This window comes from Zingiber officinale, chromosome 4B (assembly GCF_018446385.1).
Source record: "Zingiber officinale cultivar Zhangliang chromosome 4B, Zo_v1.1, whole genome shotgun sequence".
Taxonomy (NCBI): domain Eukaryota; kingdom Viridiplantae; phylum Streptophyta; class Magnoliopsida; order Zingiberales; family Zingiberaceae; genus Zingiber; species Zingiber officinale.
The window spans coordinates 28743038-28768717 of NC_055993.1; the positions used below are offsets into that span (position 1 = coordinate 28743038).

Sequence of the window (25680 nt, forward strand, 5' to 3'; positions counted from 1 at the left end):
TTGGGAGGATGGATTTAAAAACTAAGGATAGTTTTTCATAAGAAAAGTTTTCCACTGTTTACTTCGTGAGGAAGGGTTGATTTCTCTTCATTTCCGCTGTTTACTTGTTATTAAATAATGGACGGATGAATTCCTAAATTCATCCGCAGATCATTTTTATGCCATTTTTTCATCCGCCTAAAATCGTGCGGAACGACTTTCTCTTCCCCCCTTCCTCACGAAGCGGCATCGCGACTACATAGTGGCACCAAATAAGGTCATTATGAGGTTCTTCATCTTGAGATTCTTGAGGCTCTCTCGCACTTGCCACCGTTACCGTAGTGTCATCGTCATCTCGGGGAGATGGCTTTAAAGCGCTCAAAAGCTACAAAATCTACAAGAGCAAACAATTCGTGACGAAGCGAGTCTCGTCGTTATCTGAGTGTCTGCTGCTAGGGAATCACCACCTGTGTCGGCGTACGAAGAACGCAACAGCAACAACGGTGAGCACGTTGAGAGAGAGGAGTGGGAGAAGAACTACGACGGTCGCAACGACTCTGGAGCGATGTTGAGAACAAGGCGCAGAGAGTGAACCAGGGACGGTGGGTGGGAGGTAGTGGAGGGGAGTAGGAGGTGAAGAAAGGGGTGGTGGGAATTGGGTAGGTTGGCAAGCCGGAAGAGGGCTCAGCCAGAGAGATGGGAAAGAAAGGGACGTGAGGTGCCCTCCGGCTGCTAGAGGCGACTGGAGTTGACATCGCCGACGGTGGTGGGAAGAGCAAAGAAAGGTAAGAGGCTAAGTTTGAGCAGAGGGTCTATCCACCTCTAGCACCATGCTAGTGTTGGTGTCAATGAAGCCGAGAAGCTTGTACAACCACTTGTCTCACGTCTTTGCCTTTTTCTTTTCTTTCTCTCTTTCCCTCTTTCTTTCTGCAGGCTTTCCACGAGATCCCTTTCTCTCCCCTTCTTTCTCTTTTCTTTTCTCTTCCTTCACTCGAAGGATTTTTTTTCCCACAGCGATTCCATTCCGTCAATCCGTACCTCAAAGGAAACATAGCATTAACGTCATGGTGTTGAGTCGATTGTTGCATCACCATTAGCTAATTGATACAATCGTTTCTTGTTGCACACACTTGATTCCTGCATGACTACTTCATCTAGGGATTATCATTTGACTACTTATCAACCATCAATTGACTGGTACATTTGTTTCTCATGGCTTATGAAACGAGTGCTTCATCCTTGTCATCAGTCGATTGGTACAATTGTTTCTCACTCCACATGATGATTCCTGCGCCAATTGCATTATCCAAGGTCATCAGATATTGTTCGATTGGTACGATTATTTCTTACAACTCGTGACTAACAACTCACAACTTTTTGTTGCAAATTCTTTGGATAACACTTACATTCATCACAAATCATTAGTCCAATCAACAACTTATAGACAATTAATTGATTGCGCCAATAGAAATAAACATTACCTTAACGCGACTAGTAATTTAACTCCATTTCATCTAATGGCCATGTGTGCCGAAATTGAGTTCTACACATGCTCGAGTACAAGTTTATTCAATCCTCAGCTCACAAGCAACTGCCTTTTACCACAAGACCTTCTCCCGTCAAGCTTCTCATCTCTCAGATGTATGAGCCCTTCGATTCCCTTTCCGTGTTATCCTTCTTACTTCGCTTATATAGTCTAGTAATTCTGAAACATCCTAGAACCCCTTTTTCATACCTTTCACCAAACATCTAATATCCGCATTTAAGAGATTTGAATTAAATAACGCAACTCCAAATATTATGCATTACGAATTGATACAACATGATACCAAAAATAAATTTATGTTTGAACATCATAATAGTAAATAATTCTTTAAGAGGGCAAAAAGTGCAACCAACTAGTGAAAGGAACTTAAACTGACTATCAATCACATAACTTGACACTGACATTAGGACCCAACATCCTAATGCATGTAGAAACTTAGACAAATAAAAGAGGCTCTCGGGTGTGCATTGCTAGGTACAAGAAAGCTCATCCGTCAAGTCCTTCTATCTCCTCATTACCTGCACCATATGGATCTAATAAGTCTAAAGATAACAAATTCAGCCATTTATAGAAATAATATCCATTCGTATTTAAGAGAAATATTCTTTTTTTTTTTATATAATTTACCATGTAAGAAATAGAAAATAATGACATTAGTTTCATGAATTTCCTTATAAATTACAAAAATTCAGTTCACATACTTCAACCTTTGATCGTTTGACAAAACTTTTATCTAGTACTAGGTTAGTAAGGTTCACCGGACCCTTCTTAAGTCAGATTTCCAAACCGCTTGCTTCAGTAAGGTTCACCGGAACTTTCTTAAGCCGGATTCTCAAACCACTTTTATTTTGGTAAGGTTAACCATTCTTAAGCCGGATTCCTAAACCTCTTTTGTTTTAGTAAGATTCATCGGACCCTTCTTAAACCGGATTCCTCTACCTTTCACATTGTCACATACAAATCACATTATTAAAAATAAGACATTATTAAATTTCATGTATAGGAAGACATTTCTAAGTAAATAAAATAATTTGCTTGCATACTAAAACAAATGGTCAACTTGCGTGCTTCAACATCCTACTAACAATTATGATAATATGCTAAAATAAACAATCAATTTGCGTGCATCAACATTCTACTAGCAATTATGATAATAGAGTTCGACGTGTCAATAGTTGGGAGGTAAATAAAAATAAAAATGCCGAGAAAAGGATCCTGCCCCCATGCCCTCCCATCCACCCTTTTCCGGTCACTATACCTCACCTCGCAAGCCCCCTCTCCGAACCCCTTCCTTCTTCACCCAACTAGCCTAGAAAGAAAAACCAAAATCCCCGCTGCTGGTCCTTATTCCCTCTCTCGAACAACCCCTACAAGACAGTAACAACTTCGAGCCCCTCTAGCATCCAGATTTTTTGACCAAAATCGGTAAAACTGCATCAAATCTTCACAACCAATTCCAAAATTAAATAGAACACATCAAAATATCATACTATGATCCATATGGTGCAGTAAATTTACCTCTTCCGTGTTGGCCCTGAGACGGGTTGGAGGGGGCGCTGGGGGTGAGCGTATTCGCCTTTTGCCACAATATGGTGCAGTAAATGAAAAAACAACGAAAGGGAACCTTGCCTTGGTGTTTTGCGTATGGAAGATAACCAACGAGACATAGAGAAAACACGACCTTAAGCGTTCCTACGAGGTTCTTCCTCTATCTCCTCCAAAGTTGCTAGGGTTTGGATGGGGTGTGGGGAGGCTGACCGCTTAAAGGGTGAGGAAAGAGGGAAAAAAAATATATGGCATGTATTTAAAAGGGTAAGCCGGGTTGGGTTGCTAGCAAATCGGACCCGAGTTTGTTAACCAATTACCATATTAATTACTTAAACCCATAACTTGATCTATTTAAGTGAATCGGTTTTTTTTATTTACACCACAATTCCCCCTAAATGAATTTCGTCCTCAATTTTTTTTTACTTACAAAACAACTCCGAGTAACGACTCTTCATGTCCGACTCGATCTCCCATGTAGCCTCCTCATCAGAGTGATTCAACCATTTTATTTTGACCATCTTTATCGTCCTCTTCCGCAGCTTCCTCTCATGTTTGTCTAAAATCTGCACCAGCTTCTCCTCGTAGGCCAGATCTAGTGTAAGCTGCAACGACTCATAGTTCAGGACATGTGAAGGATTTAGCATGCACTTCCTCAGTGTTGATACATGGAATACATTGTGCACCCCTGCAATATTAGGCGGTAAGACCACTCTGTATGTCAATGTTCCCACCCTGTCTAGGATCTTAAAAGGTCCAATAAATCTGGGACAAGCTTGCCTCTCATCCCAAATCGCATAACACCCTACATGGGTGCTATTTGTATGAAAACATGGTCACTAACTATGAACTCGAGATCTCTTCTTCTCTTGTCATCATAACTCTTCTGTTGACTCTGTGCAATCTTCATCCGGTCTTGGATTCTGATTACTAAATCTGCAGTATGCTGAACAATCTCGGGCCCCATCTCAGCTCTGTCTCCAACTTCATCCCAATGAATAGGTGATCTGCATTTCCTTCCATAAAGTGTCTCATAAGGAGTCATTTCTATAGACGAATGATAACTGTTGTTATAGGTGAACTCTGCCAAATGGAGGTTTTGTTCTCAACTTCTCGGGAAGTTAATCACACAAGCTCGCAGTAAGTCCTCTAAGATCTGTATCACTCATTTTGACTGACTATCTGTTTGAGGATGAAAAGCTGTACTAAACAATAACTTGATCCCCATAGCAACATGTAGATTTTTCTTGAAGGATGAAGTAAATCTTAGGTTTCTGTCCGATCCTATAGAAATTGGGATTCCGTGCAGTTTAACTATCTCTCGAATGTACAGCTCTGCGTACTGCGTCATTGTAAAAATCATCTTTACTAGTAGAAAGTGTGCTAATTTACTGAGACGATCAATGATTACCTAAATAGCATTGAAACCCTTTACTGCCATCGGTAAACCCACAACCAAATTTATTGTAATGTTCTCCCATTTCTACTCGGGAATAGGAAGTGGTCTAAGCATTGCTGGTATCTGGTGTTCCACCTTCACCTATTGACAAGTCAGGCATTCTAATACAAAACGTGTGGTATCTGGTTTTATACCTGGCCACCAATATAGTAGCTGCAAGTCCTTATATATCTTTGTACTCCCTGGATGTATAGAATAAGGAGAGTTATGCACCTTGGTCAACATTTCAACTCTAAGAGAATTGACACTCGAAACCCAAAGTCGGCCTCTGCATCTGACGATTCCATCCTCAATTGAATATAACCTTCAGCCCTTAGACTTATCCCTCTATCTCTACTTCTGTAACTGCTCATCTGTTGACTATCCTTCATAGATGTGGTCCCTCAAGGTAGACGGTAAGAGTGGATAAGTTAGGAGCCTCGCCCTTAGCATACATCTCAAGATCAAACCTCCTAATCATAATTTGAAGAGGTCCCTGCACTAATAATTGGGCCATGACTATTGTCTTCTTACTCAAAGCGTCTGCAACTACATTAATTTTCCTGGGGTGGTAGTTAATATCACAATCGTAGTCCTTCACAAGCTCTAGCTATCATCTCTATCTCATTTTCATCTCCTTCTAGGTGAAGATATACTTAAGACTCTTGTGATCGATATAGATTTTGTACTTTTCACCATATAAGTAATGTCTCTAAATCTTCTGGGCAAAAACAACTGCTGCTAGCTCAAAGTCATGAGTCAGATAATTCTTCTCATGCACCTTTAATTACCTAGATGCATATGCAATAACTCGATCATACTGCATCAATACTGCGCCCAAACCCAGCTTCGATGCATCATTGTACAACACATTCTCCCTACCCTAATGACATAGCTAAAACTAGTGATGTGGTAAGTGCTCGCTTTAATTGCTCCAACAGATCCCCATATAGACTTGGCATTCTTCTTTTTCAGAGCTATTAAGGGCATTACATTGAAGGAAAAACCCTTGATGAATTTGCGAAATAGCCAACTAAGCCTAAGAAACTGTGTATCTTAGTTGCATTTTTTGGCATTGACTATTCCTTGACGGCCTCGACCTTAGTCGGATCAACATCTACTCCTTCCCTCGAAATGATGTGACCTAAGAATGCCACCTTCTCCATCCAGAATTCGCACTTGCTGAACCTTGTAAACAATGTTCGATCCTGCAGTATTTGTAGCGCTGTCCTCAAGTACTGCCTGTGCTTCTCTCTACTCTTCGAGTAGATCAGGATATCATCTATGAATACAATAATAAACTGATCAAGATACGACTGAAATACGCGATTAATGAGATCTATATAGATCGATGGGGCATTTGTCAATCCGAATGACATTACCAAAAACTCATAATGCTCGTAATGAGTCCTAAAAGCTGTCTAATGCACATCTGCTTCGTTTAGCCTCAACTGATGATATCCCAATCGAAGATCGATCTTCGAGCATACTGAAGCTCCGTGTAACTGATCAAATAAATCCTCGATCCTTGGCAATGGCTATTTGTTCTTTACTGTCACCCTGTTCTATTCTCAATAATCGATACAGAGTCTCAGGTTTCCATCTTTCTTTTTTACAAAAAGCACTTGTGCACCCCATGGGGAGAAACTAGGGCGAATAAATCCCTTATCTAGCAGCTCTTGAAGTTGATCTTTCAGTTCTTTTATTTTTGCAGGTGCTAGGCGATACGGTGCCTTAGAGATCGGGCACTATACCAGACATCAACTCAATGGAAAATTTCACTTCTCTCAAGTGGAATGTCGGAAATATTATCAAGAAATGCACCAGGAAAGACTCTGACCACATCCACTTCTTCAATTGACTAGCTAGCCTATCAGGAACTGAAATCCCTGGCAGCCTTTACGCAAAAGCTCCCTTGTACAAATACAAGAGATCATGTGCAACATCCATCTATTCCAGATTGCTTCAAAGATAAACGATTCCCCGCTGGGTGGTCGGATAGATATTGACCTCTGCCGAAAATCAATCAAAGCTCCATAACCAATCCATGTTCAAAATAATATCGAACTCCGGCATTGGCAACACAATGAAGTCTGCTTGTACAATATTCTTCTACAATTGGAGCTCCATATTTTTCACTAAATCAGTAGATAACATTACTTCTCCCAAGGACATTGTAACTCTAAATCCCAATTCCATACTCTCAGGTAAGATTCCCAACCGCGTCACAAGGGATTCAGATATAAACGAGTGTGTAGCTCCAGAATCTAGCAAGGCATAAGTGGCTATGTCCACTATAAATATCCTACCTGTGATATCAATACCATCATATTCCGCACAAAAGTTTCTATCCTACTTCATCAAATTCTTGAAAAATACTCCCTTCAAATTTTGAGCCTAATTTAGGACAAACAGATCAATAAAATGTAATCCTAAGCAATCATAAGTTTGAAATCTTACTCCCTAAACATTCTAAGTTTTGAAATATGCAACCTAACCACCCATCAATTCAAGTTTACCTCAACGATAATCCTAGAATTTGAACTTAGCATTCCAAATAATATGACAATATAAAATGTTGAATTTAACTAAAATACCTGTGAAAAGCGTAGTGCCCAGCTCTGCGTGCTCGGTATGCATTGCAAAAACTCAATCAGTCATGGGTTGCCTTAGCTTCGGGCACTCAGTGTTGGACCCCATGGTTACTTTGATGTGATCAACCAAGTTAGGTTGTGTCTAAGTGTGCAGGAGCTTAGGAGCGCAGGAAGTCGAGCGGAAGACGCAGCAAGCGAGAAGGACGGCACGGGAAGGGAGCTGACGGGCTCGGTGCGTCCGAAGCACGAGAGAGCTGTGGAAGAGTACATCGGTGGGCGAGAAGAACGTGCGCGATGTTCGAGGGATGAGAAGTCGGGACGAAAGCCTGCTCGAGGAGAAGACCGGAAGTTGAGTTCGGGTGAGCCCTATTCCGGATGGCCGAGATCACCCAAGCAAGCGGAGCCGGAGCAGAAGACCCTGACTGAGGCGAGCTGAACTGGAGCAGAGGGCCCGAATCGAAAAAGTCAACATGGTTGACTTTGAGGTCTGGCCACCTGGATAAATTCCGAGCGCTGGAACCCTTCCGGGCGCCCGGAAGTTGACTTTTATCTAGATCACCGTCAAACCGCGATTTGTGCAAAAGGGATAAAATCTTATCCCCTTCTAGGCGCCTGGAATCCTTCCAGGCGCCCCGACCAAGGCTATAAATATAGTCTTAGTCCAGAAGCTTTAATCATCTCTTGATTCAACTCTTGTATCAACTTCCTAGCAACATTTGAGCTTCTAGTGTGTAAAAGGCTTCTCCGCCTTCAGAGAAGGAGATTCGTAGTGCGCTTTTTCAACCGCCTTGGATTAACAACCTTCTTGGTTGTAATCAAGTTAAATTCTTGTGACTCTTCTCTTACTTTTATTTCTGTTAGTTTATTTTTTTTAATTGTTGTTATTTTTGAGTTGAAAGAATAAGGAGGGTAATTTTTATTTGCAGACAATTCACCCCTCCTCTCTTGTCGGCCCCGCTGCGCCAACATTCAGTAGCTTTGTGCCCGACTTCCCCACATTTGAAGCACTTACTCGATCCCCATAGACACTTGCTAAAGTGATGATGGTTGAATTCTTTGTACAAAGGTTTGTCACTTGATTTCGGGGCATTTGACTTTGGAGGTTTTAGTTTCCTTGAGGTCTTTGCGGCCCTGCAAACGACTTCTTGTTATGCTACTGGGATGCTGCCTCTTTCTCTTCATCTCAAAATTGATATCCTTTAGGGCCTGCGTTGCTCGGAAGGCCCTGGTAATAGTAGGTACTCTATCAAGTTCGCCATCAGAACATCGCGGCAAATAGTAGGCCGTAAATTGTCCAAGAAGTGTCTCATCTTTTCCTCCGCATCATTAGCAATTAGAGGCACAAAGTGACATCGCTTGTCAAACTTCCGGACGTACTCTGTAACAGATAAGTCTCCCTGTCGGAGGCTCATGAACTCCCTCTTCACAATCGACCGCACATCTGCTGGAAGTACTTCTCGTAGAATGTTTTCTCGAACCCCTCCCAAGTTAGGGTGTTCAGGTCGACTGACTTCTCTGCTCCTTCCCACCACAAAGAGGCATCCTCCTTAAGCAAATAGGTAGTACAACGCACCCTATCTTCATCTGTCGTATCCATAAACTTGAATATTACCTCCAAAGATCTAATCCATCCCTCCGCCATGAACGGATCCGTAGTGCCAGATAAATCCTTGGAGTTCATCCTCCTGAATCACTCATAAATTGCTTTTGGTCGAACTCTACGAGCAGTTTCGGTGTGCTGCTTTAATATTTTCTCCATACCTTCTAGCATGCGAGTACTAGCGTCCGTATGTGGAGGCAGAGGTGGTGGCGCCTCCTATCTCCCCTCCAGCGGGGGCTAGGGAGGTGGTGCCTCCTCATGCCTCCCCTCCTCATACTCTCTATTCCTACTTACGTACCGCTTAGGTGGCATCACTGAAAAAAAAAACAAACTCATAATCCGCAGTTATAATTTAACGGTCATATCACCTAAATTCTTTCGTTTACTGAACCTTAACTTACATACTTTGAGGCTTGACTTCTTGAGCTTCTCGTAACCAACAGTGGCACAACCCTTAATCAGGAACTTTGCTTTGATACCAAATGAAACATCCTAGAATCCTTTTTTCATACCTTTCATCAAACATGTAGTACCCACATTTTAGCGATTCGAATTAAACAACCCAACTCCAAAGATTATGCATTACATACTAGTACAACATGATACCAAAAATAAATTTATGTTTGAACATCATAATAGTAAATAATTCTTCAAGAGAGCAGAAAGTGCAACTAACTAGTGAAAGGAACTTAAACCGACTATCAATCACATAACTCGACACTGACATCAAGGTTTAAAATTTCGACCCGTGCCGAAGTTTCGGTCTCAGACCGGAACGATACGGTTTCGGTATCGTATCGTACTGTGTCAATACAGTTTCGGTATTTTTTTATTTATCTATAGTAATTATAAGATAAATATGTTTATAGTGTATATAAAAATAAGTTGTATATTGATTTATTATAAGTTCTCAATTATTGAATAATTTAATATTGCTAGAAAAAATAATTAAAAATAGTTTTATTTAAATAGAATTGATATATCAATAATTTAAATTAAAATGGAAGTATCTATTATAATAATAATAATAATAATAATAATAATAATAATAAGTATATAAATTAATACAAGATATTACTTTACATTAATAATAATTATATAAATTAACTATTTATTCATTTAATTAATTATTAATTAAATAATATATATTTTAAATAGTAAAAAAATATCAAGTAATTTTTTTTTTAAAAATATCAGAATATAAATATAATTTATTAGAATTTTTAAAAAAATTAGAATTTTTTAGAATTTTAGGATTTTTTTAAATATAAATGAAATTTAAAATAATAAAAATATATTAGAATATAAATAAGAATTATTATATTTTTTAAAATTTTTAAATGAAATTTAAAACATTATTTTTTTCAGAATATTAATTAATAAAATTTATTAAATTTATTTTAATTTTAAATATATATTTTTATATATTTTATTAGGATAATTTAATTAGAGTTTATAAAAGTCTCTTCGAAATACACACATCCTCCTTAGGAATTGTTTAATTTAAATAAAATAAATAATTATTAAAAAAAAGGGAAAAAACCCGTGATCTCGCCGCGAGATCGTCACGATCATTGCGGACGATCCCGCGGGGGCATCTGGTGGCGCCAGAAGCGTTGTCAGACGCCTCTGGCTGCGCCGAAAGCGTCCGGTGACGCCGGCAGGGTCGTCGGAAGCTTTCGGCGACGCCTTTGATGCCGAAGGCGTCGCGAGACGCCACCGGAGGCGTCCCGCGTCTCCTCCGACGTCGACGGACGTATCCCGCGTCTCCTCCGGCGCTGCCGAGACGGGGACGCCTCTCGTGCCGGTTTCGGCCGCTCGGCGAAACGGTAAAAATCGTCCGTGCCGGGCGGCACGAAACGACATTTCATACACTGACTGACATTAGGACCTAACATCCTAATATAGGTAGAAACTTAGACAAATAAAAGAGGCTCTCGGGTGTGCATTGCCAAGTACAAGAAAACTCATCCGTCAAGTCCTTCCGTCTCCTTATTTCCTGCACCATATGGATCTAGTGAATCTAAAGGCACAACAAATTCAACCATTTATAGAAATAACATCTGTTCACATTTAAAAGAAATAGTCTTTTCTTTTTTTTGTATAATTTACCATGTAAGAAACGGAAAGCAATGACATTAGTTTCATGAATTTTCTCATAAATTACAAGAATTCAGTTCATCAGATGTAGTTACTTTATACTTCAACCTCTAATCGTTTGGCCAAACTTTTATCCTAGTACTAGGTTGGTAAGGTTCACCGGATCCTTCTTAAGCCGGATTCCTAAACCCCTTTACTTCAGTAAGGTTCACCAGACCTTTCTTAAGCCGGATTCCCAAACCTCTTTTGTTTTGTTAAGGTTCACCGGACCCTTAAGTCAGATTCCCAAATCTCTTTTGTTTTGGTAAGATTCACCGACCCTTCTTAAGTTGGATTCCTCTACCCGTCACATTGTCACATACTAATCACATTATTAAAAACAAGACATTATTATTTTTTATGATAGAAAAATATTTCTAAATAAATAAAATGATTTGCTTGCATGCTAAAACAAACGGTCAACTTGGGTGCATCAACATCCTACTAACAATTATGATAATATGCTAAAACAAACCTTCAACTTGCGTGCATCAACATTCTACTAGCAATTATGATAATAGAGTTCGAGGTGCTAATAGATGGGAGGTAAATAAAAATAAAAATGCCGAGAAAATGATCCTGCCCCTACCCTCCCATCTACCCTTCTCCGGTCACTATACCTCACCTCGCAACCCCCCTTTCCGGCCCCCTTCTTTCTTCACCCGAACAACCCAGAAAGAAAAACCCAAATTCTCGCCACCGGTCCTTCCATCACCCGAATAGTCCCTACAAGATAGCAGCAACTTCGAGCCCCTTTAGCATCCAAATTTTTCAACCAAAATCGGTAAAACTTTGTCAAATCTTCACAATCAATTCCAAAATTAAATGCAACACACATCAAAATATCATATGCATATGGTGCAGTAAAAGCAAAAACAACGAAAGGGAACTTTGCCTTGGTGTTTTGTGTACGAAAGATAACTAGCGAGACATAGGGAAAACACGACCTTAAGCGTTTTGACAAGGTTCTTCCTTTATCTCCTCCAAAGTTTCTAGGGTTCGGATGGGGGGTGTGGTAGGCTGACGGCTTCAAGGATTAGGGGAGAGGGAAAAAAATATAAGGCATGCATTTAAAAGGGTAAGTCGGGTCGGGTTGTTAGCAATTTGGGCCAAATTCGTTAACCTATTAACATATTAATTACTTAAACCCATAACTCTTGATTTATCTAAGTGAACCGATTTTTTTTTTTTACACTACAAATTCTTTTGCTAAGCTTCTCTCCCTCGAATGCACCGAACTCTCTAGCTCTTTTCCCGTGTCATTTTTCTTGCTTCACTTACATAGTGCATCTGCAGTTCTTCCGCTAAGCTTCATGTTCCTCATATGTGCTAAGCCCTTTGACTCCTTTTCCATGCTGTCCTTCTTGCTCTACTTGCATAATCTACTTTCCAAGCATAACTAATTCCGATGCTCTTAGTCTTGCGATCCCTCAAGTATCTCATGACCTTTCTTTGATCTTCCACCAACCTTAAGCCATCGAATACTCCATGTGTGTATACTTAAGTCCTGTACACTTAGATACACAAATAAAAAACAACGCAAGACCTAACTTAAACCCCTTGCCCAAATATCAAAGCTCGTGGTCGCATAGGAACTAAAAGTTCCATCATTTATAGCCTTAGTTGTTTAACTAATTTTATCTAAATCTATGCACCAAACTAGGTATGTTTTGGACTTGGCCATAGTTTTATTGATTGGTAACAATTTTTATGAGTTAAACATCTCATTTCTCAATACTGTTATTGATCTTCATGGATAAATGTCACTATAGCACCATGATGATATGATTTCCAATTAGACTAGGACAAGGAACTAACGGGACAAGAAGATTTACTTCCTGCGACTCATCCTTCAATTCTATTTGCCGAGTATAAGGGAGAGATGAAATGTTATTAAAGAGAGGTTAGAGCAAGAGGGAAAACACCAACTTAAACACCAATAATAAGAAAAAGGAGTGCAAATTGAGTTTTTTTATGTGGGTTGACACAATCCTCTACAGTGTTTGTTATTATCAGTTTTGCCTTTTAGTTTGGTCTGACCAAGACTACATCAGATCATTTAGTATCTCACTTTGCCTCTCAGCCTTGAGCATATATTCTTCTTATTTCATGTTGATGATATTATCATTGCTAGTGATGACATTGCTAGAATTATAAGATTGAAAGCATACCTTTATTAACACTTACAAACTAAGAATTTAAGCAATCTAAAGCATTTCATATCACAAAGAGAGTAAGCACATGATATAATTGGGAAAGTTATATTGCTAGGGGTTAGACCTATTAACATTTCCACGGATATTAATGCCAAACTAACAAACTAATTATTGCACAGGATGAATTACCATCTAATCCAAGTATCAAAGGTTGGATGGTAGATTAAACTATCTCACTGTCACTTTACCTTTACATCTCATTTTTAGTGTGATTAGTCAAATATTTGAGACTTCATTGTCCAGATGACAATTCTAAAGATTATTTTGTATCTCAAGGAAGTCCTAGAAAAGGATCGTCTATATCGTATTCATTGTCAACTTCAGGTTATAGGATATTCACATGTAGACTGAGCAAATTCTCCTATAGATCAGTGATGCATATGAGGCTATTATGCTCTTCTGAGACTAGATCAAGTGTAGAGGTAGAATACTAGGCTATGTTCTAGTCACTTGTGAGATTATCTAGATTAAGCAATTGATGATATAATTGAGTAGTGGTTAAATTGACCCAATAAAATTATATTGTGATAAATTGCATATCATTCACATTGCCTTCAAAAGTGAAATCTAAAGAGATTATTACCTCATTTTATAGTTCTATTGATAAATTGGCAAATTTGTTCGCTTGGCAACTATAAGATCCCCTAATTTCTATAACAAGTTTAGAACTTTTTCAGTATGTTTAAATCAGTTTGAGAGGAGGGATTGTTCAGGATACAATATGCATATAGGTATAAGATAAAAGTGACAATCTATGATCATTGGAACAACATAAAATTTCCCCATTTTCTATGTGGGTAATGTCAAATGAAGGTACAAAAGCAATTCTACATGTACATGTGAACATTAAGAAAGAACTTACTGCTTGATTATAAGATGCACACATTTGATATTTTCCTTTGGGTGGTGCATATTAACTAAAGTCTGTTTTCACAGACATATCTGATGAAACGAAAGAAAAGTTTGTTCACATTGATGCCTTCACAGCCATGAATGGTGTTTCTCGCTTTTTGGAAAATGAATATCCATGGAGGTATGTTATTCAGCCATTTCAGTTTTCACATTATTCTTTATTTAAGAAATTTATTTATTTTCCTTTTGGGTTCCTTCTTGTATCATAGGGCATTTGCGAATTAGAAAAGAAAATAAATTTGAACATTCATTTTCTTTCCTTTTTCCTTCTGAAATTGTCCCAACAGATTGTCTATAGAAATTAACATAATTAAACAACGTTTTTTAACTACCTATTGTGGCAAGCCAAGAAATGTACAATAAATGTATAGGTATATAAAATTTGAACTTCTACACTTGCATTAAATTCAACACTTGTTCAACTCATTGTTTTGTAATTTAATGAGTTTATTTCTGTTATGAGGTTTACATTACTAAGAAATTGCTTTGTCTACATTTTTTATGTTGATCAAGTTTGTAAATAGTGCCTTTTGATTTTCTATCACAAATGAAACAACTTTTCCATAACCAATGGCTCATTTTTTTTAAGAGAAGAAATAAGGTTGGGTAAAAACAAAAAGGCTCCTTTTATTTTAAATCCTCAAAAGAGCGCCCCCTATTTTGGTTCAAAGAGCCCATCACCTCTAATGCATCCATCACACCCTTATTTATCTCGGGGTTTTATTGAATATAAACAAATTTTGATTGATTAAGGCAATTGATTATCCTAATTATGATGAAAATGTATGTCGATGTTCACATGTCAAACTTTTAACTACTCATAGGAATAATTAAGAAAGTTTTTATCTTATTTATCCGAGATGATCTACTCCTTTGCAGGAGTGATACAACGTCAGTCGTCACACTGCCCACCTACTTATAGGAGTTTGGATCCACAAGACTTCATCTTAATAGATTGAAGTAATGTATTTGGTGTTGATGAGATGACACGCAGGCGACTGCTTTCTATCATGGGCTTTCAGGAGGTTCCATGCCTTTTAGATGTCTCGAGATTCCATTGGCTGCTACGCGTCTTTGGATCTCATATTATAACCTCCTTGATTCTCTGGTTTGACGGATGAATGCTTGGCTGCAGAAAACACTATTATAAGCTGGCAAGGCGCAACTTATTACATTAGTGCTTCAGGGAGTGGAGTGCGTCTAGTTATCTATTCTGCTAATACCCTGGGTATCATTGATCACATTTACAGCATTTGCAGGTCTTTCATGTGGACTTTTAAACACTCACTAGTGTCATGGGCAGATATGTGTAGACCCGATGAAGGTGGCTTGGGGTTTCAAGACTTGCATGCATGGAATTTAGCCATCTTGGCTAAAGTACTATGGCGGATACAAGCTAAAGAGGATGCACGTTGGATAAAGTGGATCCACCATACTTACTTGAGGCGTGCAGTTGTATAGACTTGGAAAGCAATCCACACAGATTCCCCTCTAATCAAGTGTGTGTTGCAAATATGGAATCTTATATTATCGGTTGCTGGATTACCGGAGGCTGCTAGACAGAGGCTCGCAGATTGGTTTGCTAGGGATGGCGTTGTGGTTCAAGCATATGACTTTTTTAGGCATCCTAGTCGTAAGAAGCTATAGGTCCAAACAGTGTGGAAGACCTATGTATAGCCAAGTCGCGCAGTTGTCCTCTAGATGTTGGAATAGAGGCGTCTTTCCATTAGAGACCAAAAGAAGTATATGGAGGATCAACAGTACACATTCTGTAGATATGTGCTAGAGACACAAGAGCATGTATTCTTTGAATGCCTCTCTATAGCAAAGTAATGGAGGCGGATCATAGACTGACTTCACATGTGACAAGAGATGTCCGTATACTAGTAGATGATGCAAGTTTTGGAGAGTATTGCCGTGGGAGTAGGATGTTGATACAGGTCTGTCATCTTGTTTTGTCTTCTATGATACATTATGTATGCAGAGCTAGAAATAATAGTTTCTTTGGTGAGGGACAATAGATAGAAAATTTTAAGGAGTGTGCATATTCATGTATATCGGTCTTTGGGAGTATACTCGGATTTGACACTATGTCGGACATAAGTAGCTCCTAAAGGCCCATTCTTGTACTCCTGATTTGTGCTATATTATTTTACTAATCAAAAAAAAGTTTTTACCTTAAATTAGCAAAAGTGAACAATTTCATCCTTGCTTAATTAAGGTGTGAATATTATCTTGAAACTTGTCTAGTTTTAAAAGAGAAACCGAATGTTTTTTAGTTCAAATTAGTAAGGATGAATGAAAATGTAAACTTAGATAAATGAGGATAAAAGGAGGTTTAGTGGATATATAAATATGATAGGGCACTCCTTTGATAATAACCAAAATGGGGGCACCATTTGATGATTTTAAAATAGGGCCCTTTTGGGTTTTTTTCCACTAAAGGTTTGGTATGTTTTACCTTCAATCTTACAAGTTATAACTTGTAGAAATATGTTGGTTTCGTAATCTTATAGTTCTATTCTATGAGGTAAACAGATTAATGTTAACCCTTTAAGATGTCGATAACATGTCTTTTCTGTGTTGTTTCATAACATATTTTCATCAATCAAGTTTTTGGGCTTCAGTTTGGAAAATATTTATATCTTTACTCTATAGTGGAGTTAGCAGTCTCAAATGTGATAAACTACTCATTTTGTGTAAATACTAGGTCTGAAATTTTATGCCTAGGATGCTTCAGGGCCAATTTTTGAACTAAAGAATTTTTAATTTTTTGAAATGAAAAATAAATATTTATGTTTAGCACAAAAAATAAGCATCAAAGAATTTTTAGAATTTTTTTTCTCTAATTCTTCCAATTTTGAAGAACTAATAATTATTTTTAAAATAATTCTTTGTTTAAAAAACTAGACACGAGTTTGGCATGATAAAATTATCTTTTGATCTTTTGATTATTTTTTTATTTTATAATTAGTGTTGTGTAATACGAACTAATTATAAGTACACAATTATATTACAAAAAGTTGTACTTGTATTAAGAAAATAATAATTATCCTAATAACTTTAGTTATTTGAACTCTTCCATTTGATTGTTGTACTTATTTTAAGAGAAAATACTAATTATTCTAGTAACTTTAGTTATTTTAACTCTTCCATTTGAATCATGATTTAAAATCTTAACCTGTGTTGAGGTTTCAGTCTCGAACTAGAACGATGCGAATTCCATACTGTATCGTACAGAGTCGATATGGTTTTAGTATTTTTTAAATATTAAATATATAAATTAAAAAATAAAAATCTAAATATTAAAATATTAAAAATACAAAAATATGAGATTTTATATGATAAATAAATGAACGGCAATTTACCAATTAGCGCACATAAAGTTTTAAATTTACTAAAAGGCGTATGTTACTTTACTATTTATCAAAGGGCGCACCTTTTCAAGTGCAATTCCAGTTTTACCCTCTTGACAATATGACTTTTTCTACTGTTTTCTTTTCTCTACCATTTTTCTCTCTCTTCTCTTTTTTACAGGCATGCAAAACATATGAATAACATTACATAAGATTTAGTTAATTTTTTAATAACATTTTAATACATTTGAAGAAGCCAAAATAAACAATGGATAACATATTTGAACTCCTTGCAATCTCGGAAATCCACTGGAACTGAAATGAGTGTAATCGAACTCTCTAGGTCGGTTTCGATCAAAATCCACTGATAGACCTAGAGAGCTCTGATTGTACCCATTTCAGTTTCTATGAATTTTTGATGTTTCAAGGAGTTCAAATATGGTATCCATTAGTTATTTCAGCTTTTTAGAGTTGTTAACATGTAACAAGGAAAATTCATCAAAAAGACCCACATTAGGCCTGATATAGAATCATATCAGGCACAACGTGGGCCTAATATGAAATCATATTAGGCCCAACGTGGGCCTGATTGATATGGAATGAGGCCCACGTTGGGCCTGATATGATTCCATATCAGGCCCAACATGACTTTTTTGATAGTTCTTCCATTTTATATGTTAACATCTATGAAAAGCCGAAATAAATAATAGATACCATATTTGAACTCCTTGCAACCTTAGAAATCCATAAGAACTGAAATGGGTGCAATCGGAGCTCTCTAGGTCCATTAGTGGATTTCGGTCAAAACCACTGATGGATCTAGAGAGCTCCGATTGCATCCATTTTAGTTCCTATGGATTTCTTAGGTTGTAAGGAGTTCAAATATGATATTCATTATTTATTTCGTCTTTTCAGAGTTGTTAACATGTAACAAGGAAGAATCGTCAAAAAGACCCACGTTGATATCATTCTATATCAAGCCCACGTCGGGCTGATATGATTTCATATCAGGCCTAAGGTGGGCTTTTTGACGATTCTTCCATTTTATATGTTAACATCTATGAAAAGCCGAAATAAATAATGGATAGCATATTTGAACTCCTTGCAACATCAGAAATCCATAGAAATTGAAATAGGTGCAATCAGAGCTCTCTAGGTCCATCAGAGGGTTTTGGTCAAAACCCACTGATAGACCTAGAGCTCTGATTGTACTTATTTCAGTTCCAATGGATTTCTGAGGTTGCAAGGAGTTCAAATATACTATCCATTATTTATTTTAACTTTTCAGAGATTTTAAAATGTAATAAACAAGAATTGTTAAAAATATTCATATTAGGCTTGATATGGAAATGATATCAGGTCCATATTCATATCAGGACCATGTTGGGCAATATAGTTTTCTATTGCCATGCATGAAAAAAAAAAAAGATAAATAGAACGTACATGCTTGCTGACAATTGCTCCAAGTTGACTTCCTCGAGGACGACTATGGAAATATTGCTTAGACTCCTCTCTAGAAACCTTTTCAACAGTTCCTTCAATTTTCACCCACAAATATCATAAACAACTTGTGAAATGAATCCAACCAGATGAAGTGTCTCCTTTTCAATAAATTTTTTTTTCCTGCAAAACATTATATTTTCAAGCTACATATAGATAATACTTGAATTTATAGTTGACTAAGGAAAGTATGTTTATGCTCTAATTTTGTAGTAACTAAATACCAACTTCAAAAAGCAAGAATCACATCAACGAAAGTAATGACTAAAAAAATCCCTTCTCCACAGCAATATAGTGGTGTCTATCTTATGTAATTACAGTTTAAAGTCACGTGGGTCTGATATAATTTTATATCAGGTCCAATGTGGGCTTGATATGAATTAGTTTCTATTTTAGCTGGTTTTTTTAATAATATTTCAACATTTGGAGACGCCGAAATATGTAATGGACAGTATCGTTGGACTCATTGCAACCTTAGAAATCCATAGAAACTGAAATGAGTACAATCGGAGCTCTCTAGGTCCATCAATGTGTTTTGACTGAAATTCACTGATGGACTTAGAGAGCTCCGATTGCACCCATTTCAGTTCCTATGGATTTCTAAGGTTGCAAGGAGTTCAAATATGATATCCATTATTTATTTAGGCTTTTCATAGTTGTTAAAATGTAAAATGGAAGAATCGTCAAAAAAGCTCATGTTGGGCCCGATATGGAATAATATCAGGCCCAACGTGGGTCTGATATCATTCCATATCAATCAGGCCCACTTTGGGTCTGATATGATTTTATATCAGGCCCACGTTTGGTTTGATATGATTACATATCTGGCCTAACGTGAGCTTTTTTGACGATTCTTCCTTGTTATATGTTAACAACTCTGAAAAGTTGAAATAACTAATGGATATCATATTTGAACTCCTTGAAACCTCAAAAATCCATAGGAATTGAAATGAGTGCAATCAGAGATCTCTAGGTCCATTAGTGGATTTTGACCGAAATCCACTCATGACCTAGAGACCTCCGATTACAGTCATTTAAGTTCCAATGGATTTCTGAGATTGCAAGGAGTTTAAATATGCTATCAATTATTTATTTTGGTTTCTTCAAATGTATTAAAATGTTATTAAAAATTTGACTAAATTTATGTAATGTTATTCATATATTATGCATGCCTATAAAAAATAGGAGAGAGAAAAATGGTAGAGAAGAAAAATGGTAGAAAAAGTCAGATTGTCAGGAGGGTAAAACAGGAATTGCATTTGAAAAGGTGCTCCCTTTGGTAAATAGTAAAGTAACATACGTCTTTTAGTAAATTTAAAACTTTAGGTGCATTGTTTGGTAAATTGCCGATAAATAAAATAATCTATTATATATTTTAAAATTAAAATTATATATATATATATATATATATATATATATATTAAATTAATGGAATAGTTTTATTAGAGTTTGATTAAGCCTGTTTATATTATCGAGTTTATTAAGATTATTAACAATTAAATTTTGCATCGTCCTTATGCGTTGTTGTGTCCCCACCCACTTGTGGTAGCCAATGTGATCCGAAGAGGTCTTGCGGGCTTGTCGCAGTGTCCCCAAGTGCCCATGGAGTCCGACATGACCCACAGTGGTTGTGTAGGCTTGCGGTGGTGTTTTTGCGAGACCACGGAGTTTGCGAAGTTCACCATGGTCTTGTGGCATCCTAGTGTGCTCACGGAGTTTGTGGAGTTCACCGTAGGCTCGCGGTGGGTTTGTCGTGACCTCGCAGGCCCGCAACGCTTCCGCGATCCCGCGGCGGCTCGTGATGCTTCCGCGACCCGCGGGGATGCACGATGTTGGCCACGGTTCCAGTGCAAGGAAGGCGGCCGGGCAGAACAATAAATTTCTCTCATTTCGTCCAACACAGAATGAATTTTAAATCATGCATTTGATTGTTGTACTTGTGTTAAGAGAAAATACTAATTATAAAATAACTCTTCCATTTGATTTTTTTATTTATTCAGTTGTCATTATCTATAGCAAAAGAAAAAAAATGCATAGTTAATGAAAATAAAGATTAAATTATATCAAATATATTTTTTTATCCACAAACGTGATGATGCAACACATTGTTTTGTCTCCATCCAAATAATTCCATGTTTTTCAACTTGTTTTTAAATTTGATTTTATCTACCAAACTTGTTTTTAAATTTTTATGATAAAAAAATTGAAATACAATTTTTTTTTCAATTAATATGAATTTTTTTAAAAAAAATCTTCCCCTAAGTAGAGGCTTAGTTGGTAAAGACTCGTTTTAACTAATTACAGCTACGAGATTATTCTTTCGTTACATTGTCTTTTAAAGTTGCTTAACAATTGATAAAAATGTCAGTCTATGTATTGTCGCTCTTCAAATTGTTTTTGTTTGAATTTCTTAAGGTTATCATTCTTTGCATTAGATACTCTAAAGAGGAAGGAATTTCTTTGGATGAATATGGCGGCAGAAATTTCACCTACTTGTTGAAGTGAGTTCTAACTAGTTCTTTTAGTTTTCATAATTTTTCTGTGCCGTATTATTGGATTTTTTGTCCACTCTATTTTGTTTGATCATTATTTATTTTCCCCTACAGGTCTAAAAGAATATGAATACAATAGAAAAGACTTGTGGTAGTTTCTATGTCCTTTTCATCAGTGTATTGTTGGTGGAAATTAGTTTTTTACCTATATGTTATCAACCAACATAAATATTACCACTAGGTCCCCGTACTATTGCTACTCATGTTTAAGTTCACAGTATAATCTCTCAAGTTGGTTCAAATTGATAAATGTCGCTTAGGTTCCTTTTCATCTATATCACTTTGTAATCTCTTGGAAACTGTCACCCATTCTCACAAACATTAGAATCATACTGAGTGTTCAGTTTGAGGCAGAGTAAAAAAAGATACACGAAAACATATGGAGATTGTCATCGGTTCCAAAATCTCTCTTGTCAACCATAGTTGAACCTTCAACTCTTAGAACATGAATACAATTTTTGTGTCTTCATCCTTCTGAAGCTGTATTTGTCAGTTTGTCTTTTTCATTGTGCTGTTATTTAGTGTCTACTTAGGGTGTATATATAAAATTTTTTAGTGTCTGATAATATGTTTCACTTATAGAGTGTATACATATAATTGTTGTCTTACAATTAATATGCAACAGGTGATTAACCACTTCAGATAATAATAAAGCATATTTATTTATTTATTTATTTTTATTCCTTCAGCGAGCATTTTCACATTGATGGATACAAGTGCTTGTTTAGTGTAAGTGGATTTTCCAAAGTTCATTTTCGGGTCGGCTTTCCACCATTTCTCTTGGTAAGGATTTCAGTATTTCATTGCTTTTGTGAGAATATACCTTGTTTGCCAACTAAGCATGTACTCGTATTCCCAATGATACCTTTAGAGTTTATCTGTTTTAAATTGATGACTCAATTGCAGTTAAAGGAGCCCAAAATATTTGTTCATGGAAACATGAGAGATCAGGAAATCCATCTATTTAATTGGCCAGGTTGCTCCTGATTCCACCTTGCTAACATCAACAAGAACAGGCAAAATACTGCTCCTCTGTTTTGCCAATAGGATTTTCACTTTGTTGAATTGAGATTATTAAGCCAATTGAGTTTAAGTTATGAGCCATAGAGTCATTGTAGTGGTAAAACTATTTTGATCGTCTACTAAGATGGCCATAATTGTTGGGTGTTTCATGTTTGAATACAAAATGAAACTATCCGACAAGAGGTAACGCATAACTATTTAATTGTGGATCATTTGTAGCTGATGTACTCTTGTTATTGATTAATATATATTTCTTTTTGAAGGAATGCCTATCAATTTCTCAGGCAATATTCTATGGTTTAGAGCAGTTTTCATAAAACATAAATAACCTGGCCAATAACAAATGAATATAAAACGATAAACAAATAACCTAACTGTAATTACTTAAGATGAATAATGATCTGTTTGGAGCTACATATTAGTTATTAATGAAAATTGTAAAATCACAAATTCTTAACAACTAACAATATGTGTGAAAGTAGTATGTGAATAAGTAATTGATGACTAATGTAATAGGCGGGTAAAGGGTATGTGAGATGAGAAAAATTAAAACGAATGTTGCAGCATGTAATGTAGGATAGTGAAAGATGAGTTGAGGCAATCGAAATAATAATATCAAATGAACCACCTGTAAGTATCTTACAGATTTAATACAAGAACCTTTGTAATTTATGCAGCTAGGGTACGTTCCTCTTTGAAGCACGTATGCAATCTCTTCAGCACTAGCAACCAACAGGTGTTTTACTTTCCTCTTTGCCGCTACTTGGCACAATTACAACCTCTTCACTAACTAGCAGCCTACATGCGTCTTGGTTTCCTCAAATAAGCTTGAGTGCTATCTCCTCCTCTTCACTCACTAGCATCCTACATGTGTTTTGGTTTCCTCAAGTAAGGATGAGTGCTACCTCTCCACTCATTGGCATCCTTCATGTGTTTTCGTTTCCTCAAGGATGAGTGCTATCTCTTCACTCACTATCACTACAAGTGTTGTATTGTGTCCGACAACAAATATGTCATTATTGTGTATACTAGTGTTGGTATCTTCGTTATTAAGATATCATTATGAAATGGTGCAATGACTTCTAGGGATGGGGGAAAAATTGATTTTTTTTATTTGGTTCATAAAATACATTAAATTTTTTCCCACTGCTGCCTTTTAGTTTGTAAGAATATTATAAATTTTTTTACTTGACATGCCTGATCCAACAGGCTTCCCTCGTTCGCCTAGGCTTAGCCCATTTGAATATCTTATTTGGCCCATCTAATTTACTTTGGTGGGTTCCCTTGGCATTGGTTTGGATAGTGTTATTGTTGATTGCAAAAGAAACATATCACACTATGGGTCCGGCTTCCTTTGACTTGTCCCTTGACTTGGATGCCACAAGAGTTGTTTTCTTTGTTAATTTAGGATATTTATTCTTATAATATCATTTCTTTATACACTCAAAATAAATAATATGATTTTTATATTTATTGTACGAAATTGATATACCTTCCGTGCTAATAGGGGTAGCATGAGCTTCCTCATAGGCTCCGGAAGTTGAGGGTTCCTTTCATTTTAATGTCAATTGTCTATCATTCTCCTCAACCCTTGAGATAGAGGTTTTTTCAACGTCATCCTTAAATGTTAAACATTTCTCAAACTCCGAGTCCTCTTCTGTTGATGAGCCTCCCTCCTTGAACTCATCCTCATTTTGTGTCGGTGAGGATGTATTTTCATGAAGCTTTATAAGCTTCGTCCTTAATTTCTTGGCATCCGTTATTTACCTAATTGCAAACACATTGTTAGGCTCCAAATTAATCAAAATTTTGATTGCCTTATCTTCAACCTTGGATCTCGTGACTTGCTCCGTGGTCCATTTGCCCTTGTCGAGAGGTCTTCCTCTTTTGTCTTTTGGAGTATCAAATTTCTCCAGTAGGGTAACAATTTTTTTTTATTCATTTGGTAGAACATCTTCGTTCTTTCCGTCGATTCATCGAATCCGCCCAATCTGAAAGACAGAGAGAGGTATAAGGATGTCATATCCAAATCCACGTCGGGGATCCGTTGCAAAATTGAGCTCCCTCTAACATTACTCTTTCGATGGTCAATCCGATGAGTTGTTGGTATTGGAGGGCTCAAAATCGCACCTTCTTCTTGGGTTTTTTGGAAGTTAATCAAATCGCAAACCAACCTGACTCTAATATCACTTGTTGAGATCATTGATGTTGTTAGGGGATGTCAATAGCAATTTGTGATTTTGTGTTTGTTCTCGATCATTGTGCTCGTCTAGAATATGTTAATACGCAGCGGAAAGTATAGAACCAAAATACAAGGTAAATACATGCATAACATTTTAATGTTGTTCGGAAGCCCTTGTTTCCACTCCACAACCTTCCGTCCTAGTGAAATCACCACTAGCTCTTTCCTTACCAGATACTTTCCGGAGGTGGAGAAATCTTGTATAACAATCATTGTTTACAAAGCAACACAAAAACAAAACAATGATAGAAGAACAATGTAAATGAAATGCTTTACAACAAAGAATCTTCCCTTTGATCATTGTTGGTTGCTTTAGAATGCCTATTGTGGTTTGAAAATGTAACAACACTATCCTCTAAACCTCCCCCCTCCACACACACAAAAAATAATTTCAATCTTCCTCAAAACTCTCTTTTATAGGTTTGTTGTCTGGCTAATTTTTTTGTTGGCTAACCATAAATGTACAGTTATGTTGTCAAGTAATAAAAAAATTGATCTGCAAGGACTGTTAATTAAACACTAGTCAAGCTTGTAAAACAAGTTATCTAAACGATTGTAATTGTGTGAAACCTTGAGAATAAGAGATTAAGAGAGAGAGAGAGGGAGAAAGAGAGATCTATTGAGAGTAAGTTATCGGTAAGAGAGAAATTGGTTTGAGAAAACAATTCTAGAATTTTGATTTCATTATGATGCTAGTTGATGATTTATGAATTGTTCATCTCCTTACCTCCATGTTTATATTCTTGTAGGAATTCTAATTAAATTACCGGTACAGACCTGTGAAGGCTACACTGGAGTATTTACCCCGTTGAGTGTTAATGCTATGAAGTAAAGAGGTAACATAGAAAGTCCGGTTAAAGGGATATCCCTGCCACGTGAGATCCCTAGGCATACAATCTAGATTACACAAGTCGTTTCCTAACATTAAATTGGAGAAATCCATTAAACTCCTTGTAGAGAATTGATCTCTATTTCAAGCTGATACTCTAGAAAGTCTAGTTAAAGGAATACCCTCTATCACTAAGGGCCTCAGATCAT

The 25680-nt window shown here is 36.9% G+C and overlaps 1 protein-coding gene across 4 annotated transcripts in view; it reads left to right on the forward strand.

Annotated features, from left to right (window-relative positions):
• Positions 1–22676, forward strand: part of LOC121974897 (dol-P-Man:Man(7)GlcNAc(2)-PP-Dol alpha-1,6-mannosyltransferase-like) — an 83743-nt gene extending 61067 nt beyond the window's left edge. For 2 of the 4 annotated variants that reach the window (XM_042526176.1, XM_042526174.1), the window contains exons 20-23: positions 13994–14090; positions 21261–21326; positions 22067–22160; positions 22284–22676. In XM_042526176.1, the coding sequence (XP_042382110.1) occupies positions 13994–14090; positions 21261–21326; positions 22067–22160; positions 22284–22364 (338 nt within the window). In that variant the 3' untranslated portion in view covers positions 22365–22676. Of the gene's footprint in view, positions 1–13993; positions 14091–14848; positions 15910–21260; positions 21327–22066; positions 22161–22283 lie in introns of those variants that run through there. The other 2 variants (XR_006110146.1, XR_006110145.1) reach the window with 2 other exon arrangements.
• The last annotated feature ends 3004 nt before the right edge of the window (positions 22677–25680 follow it).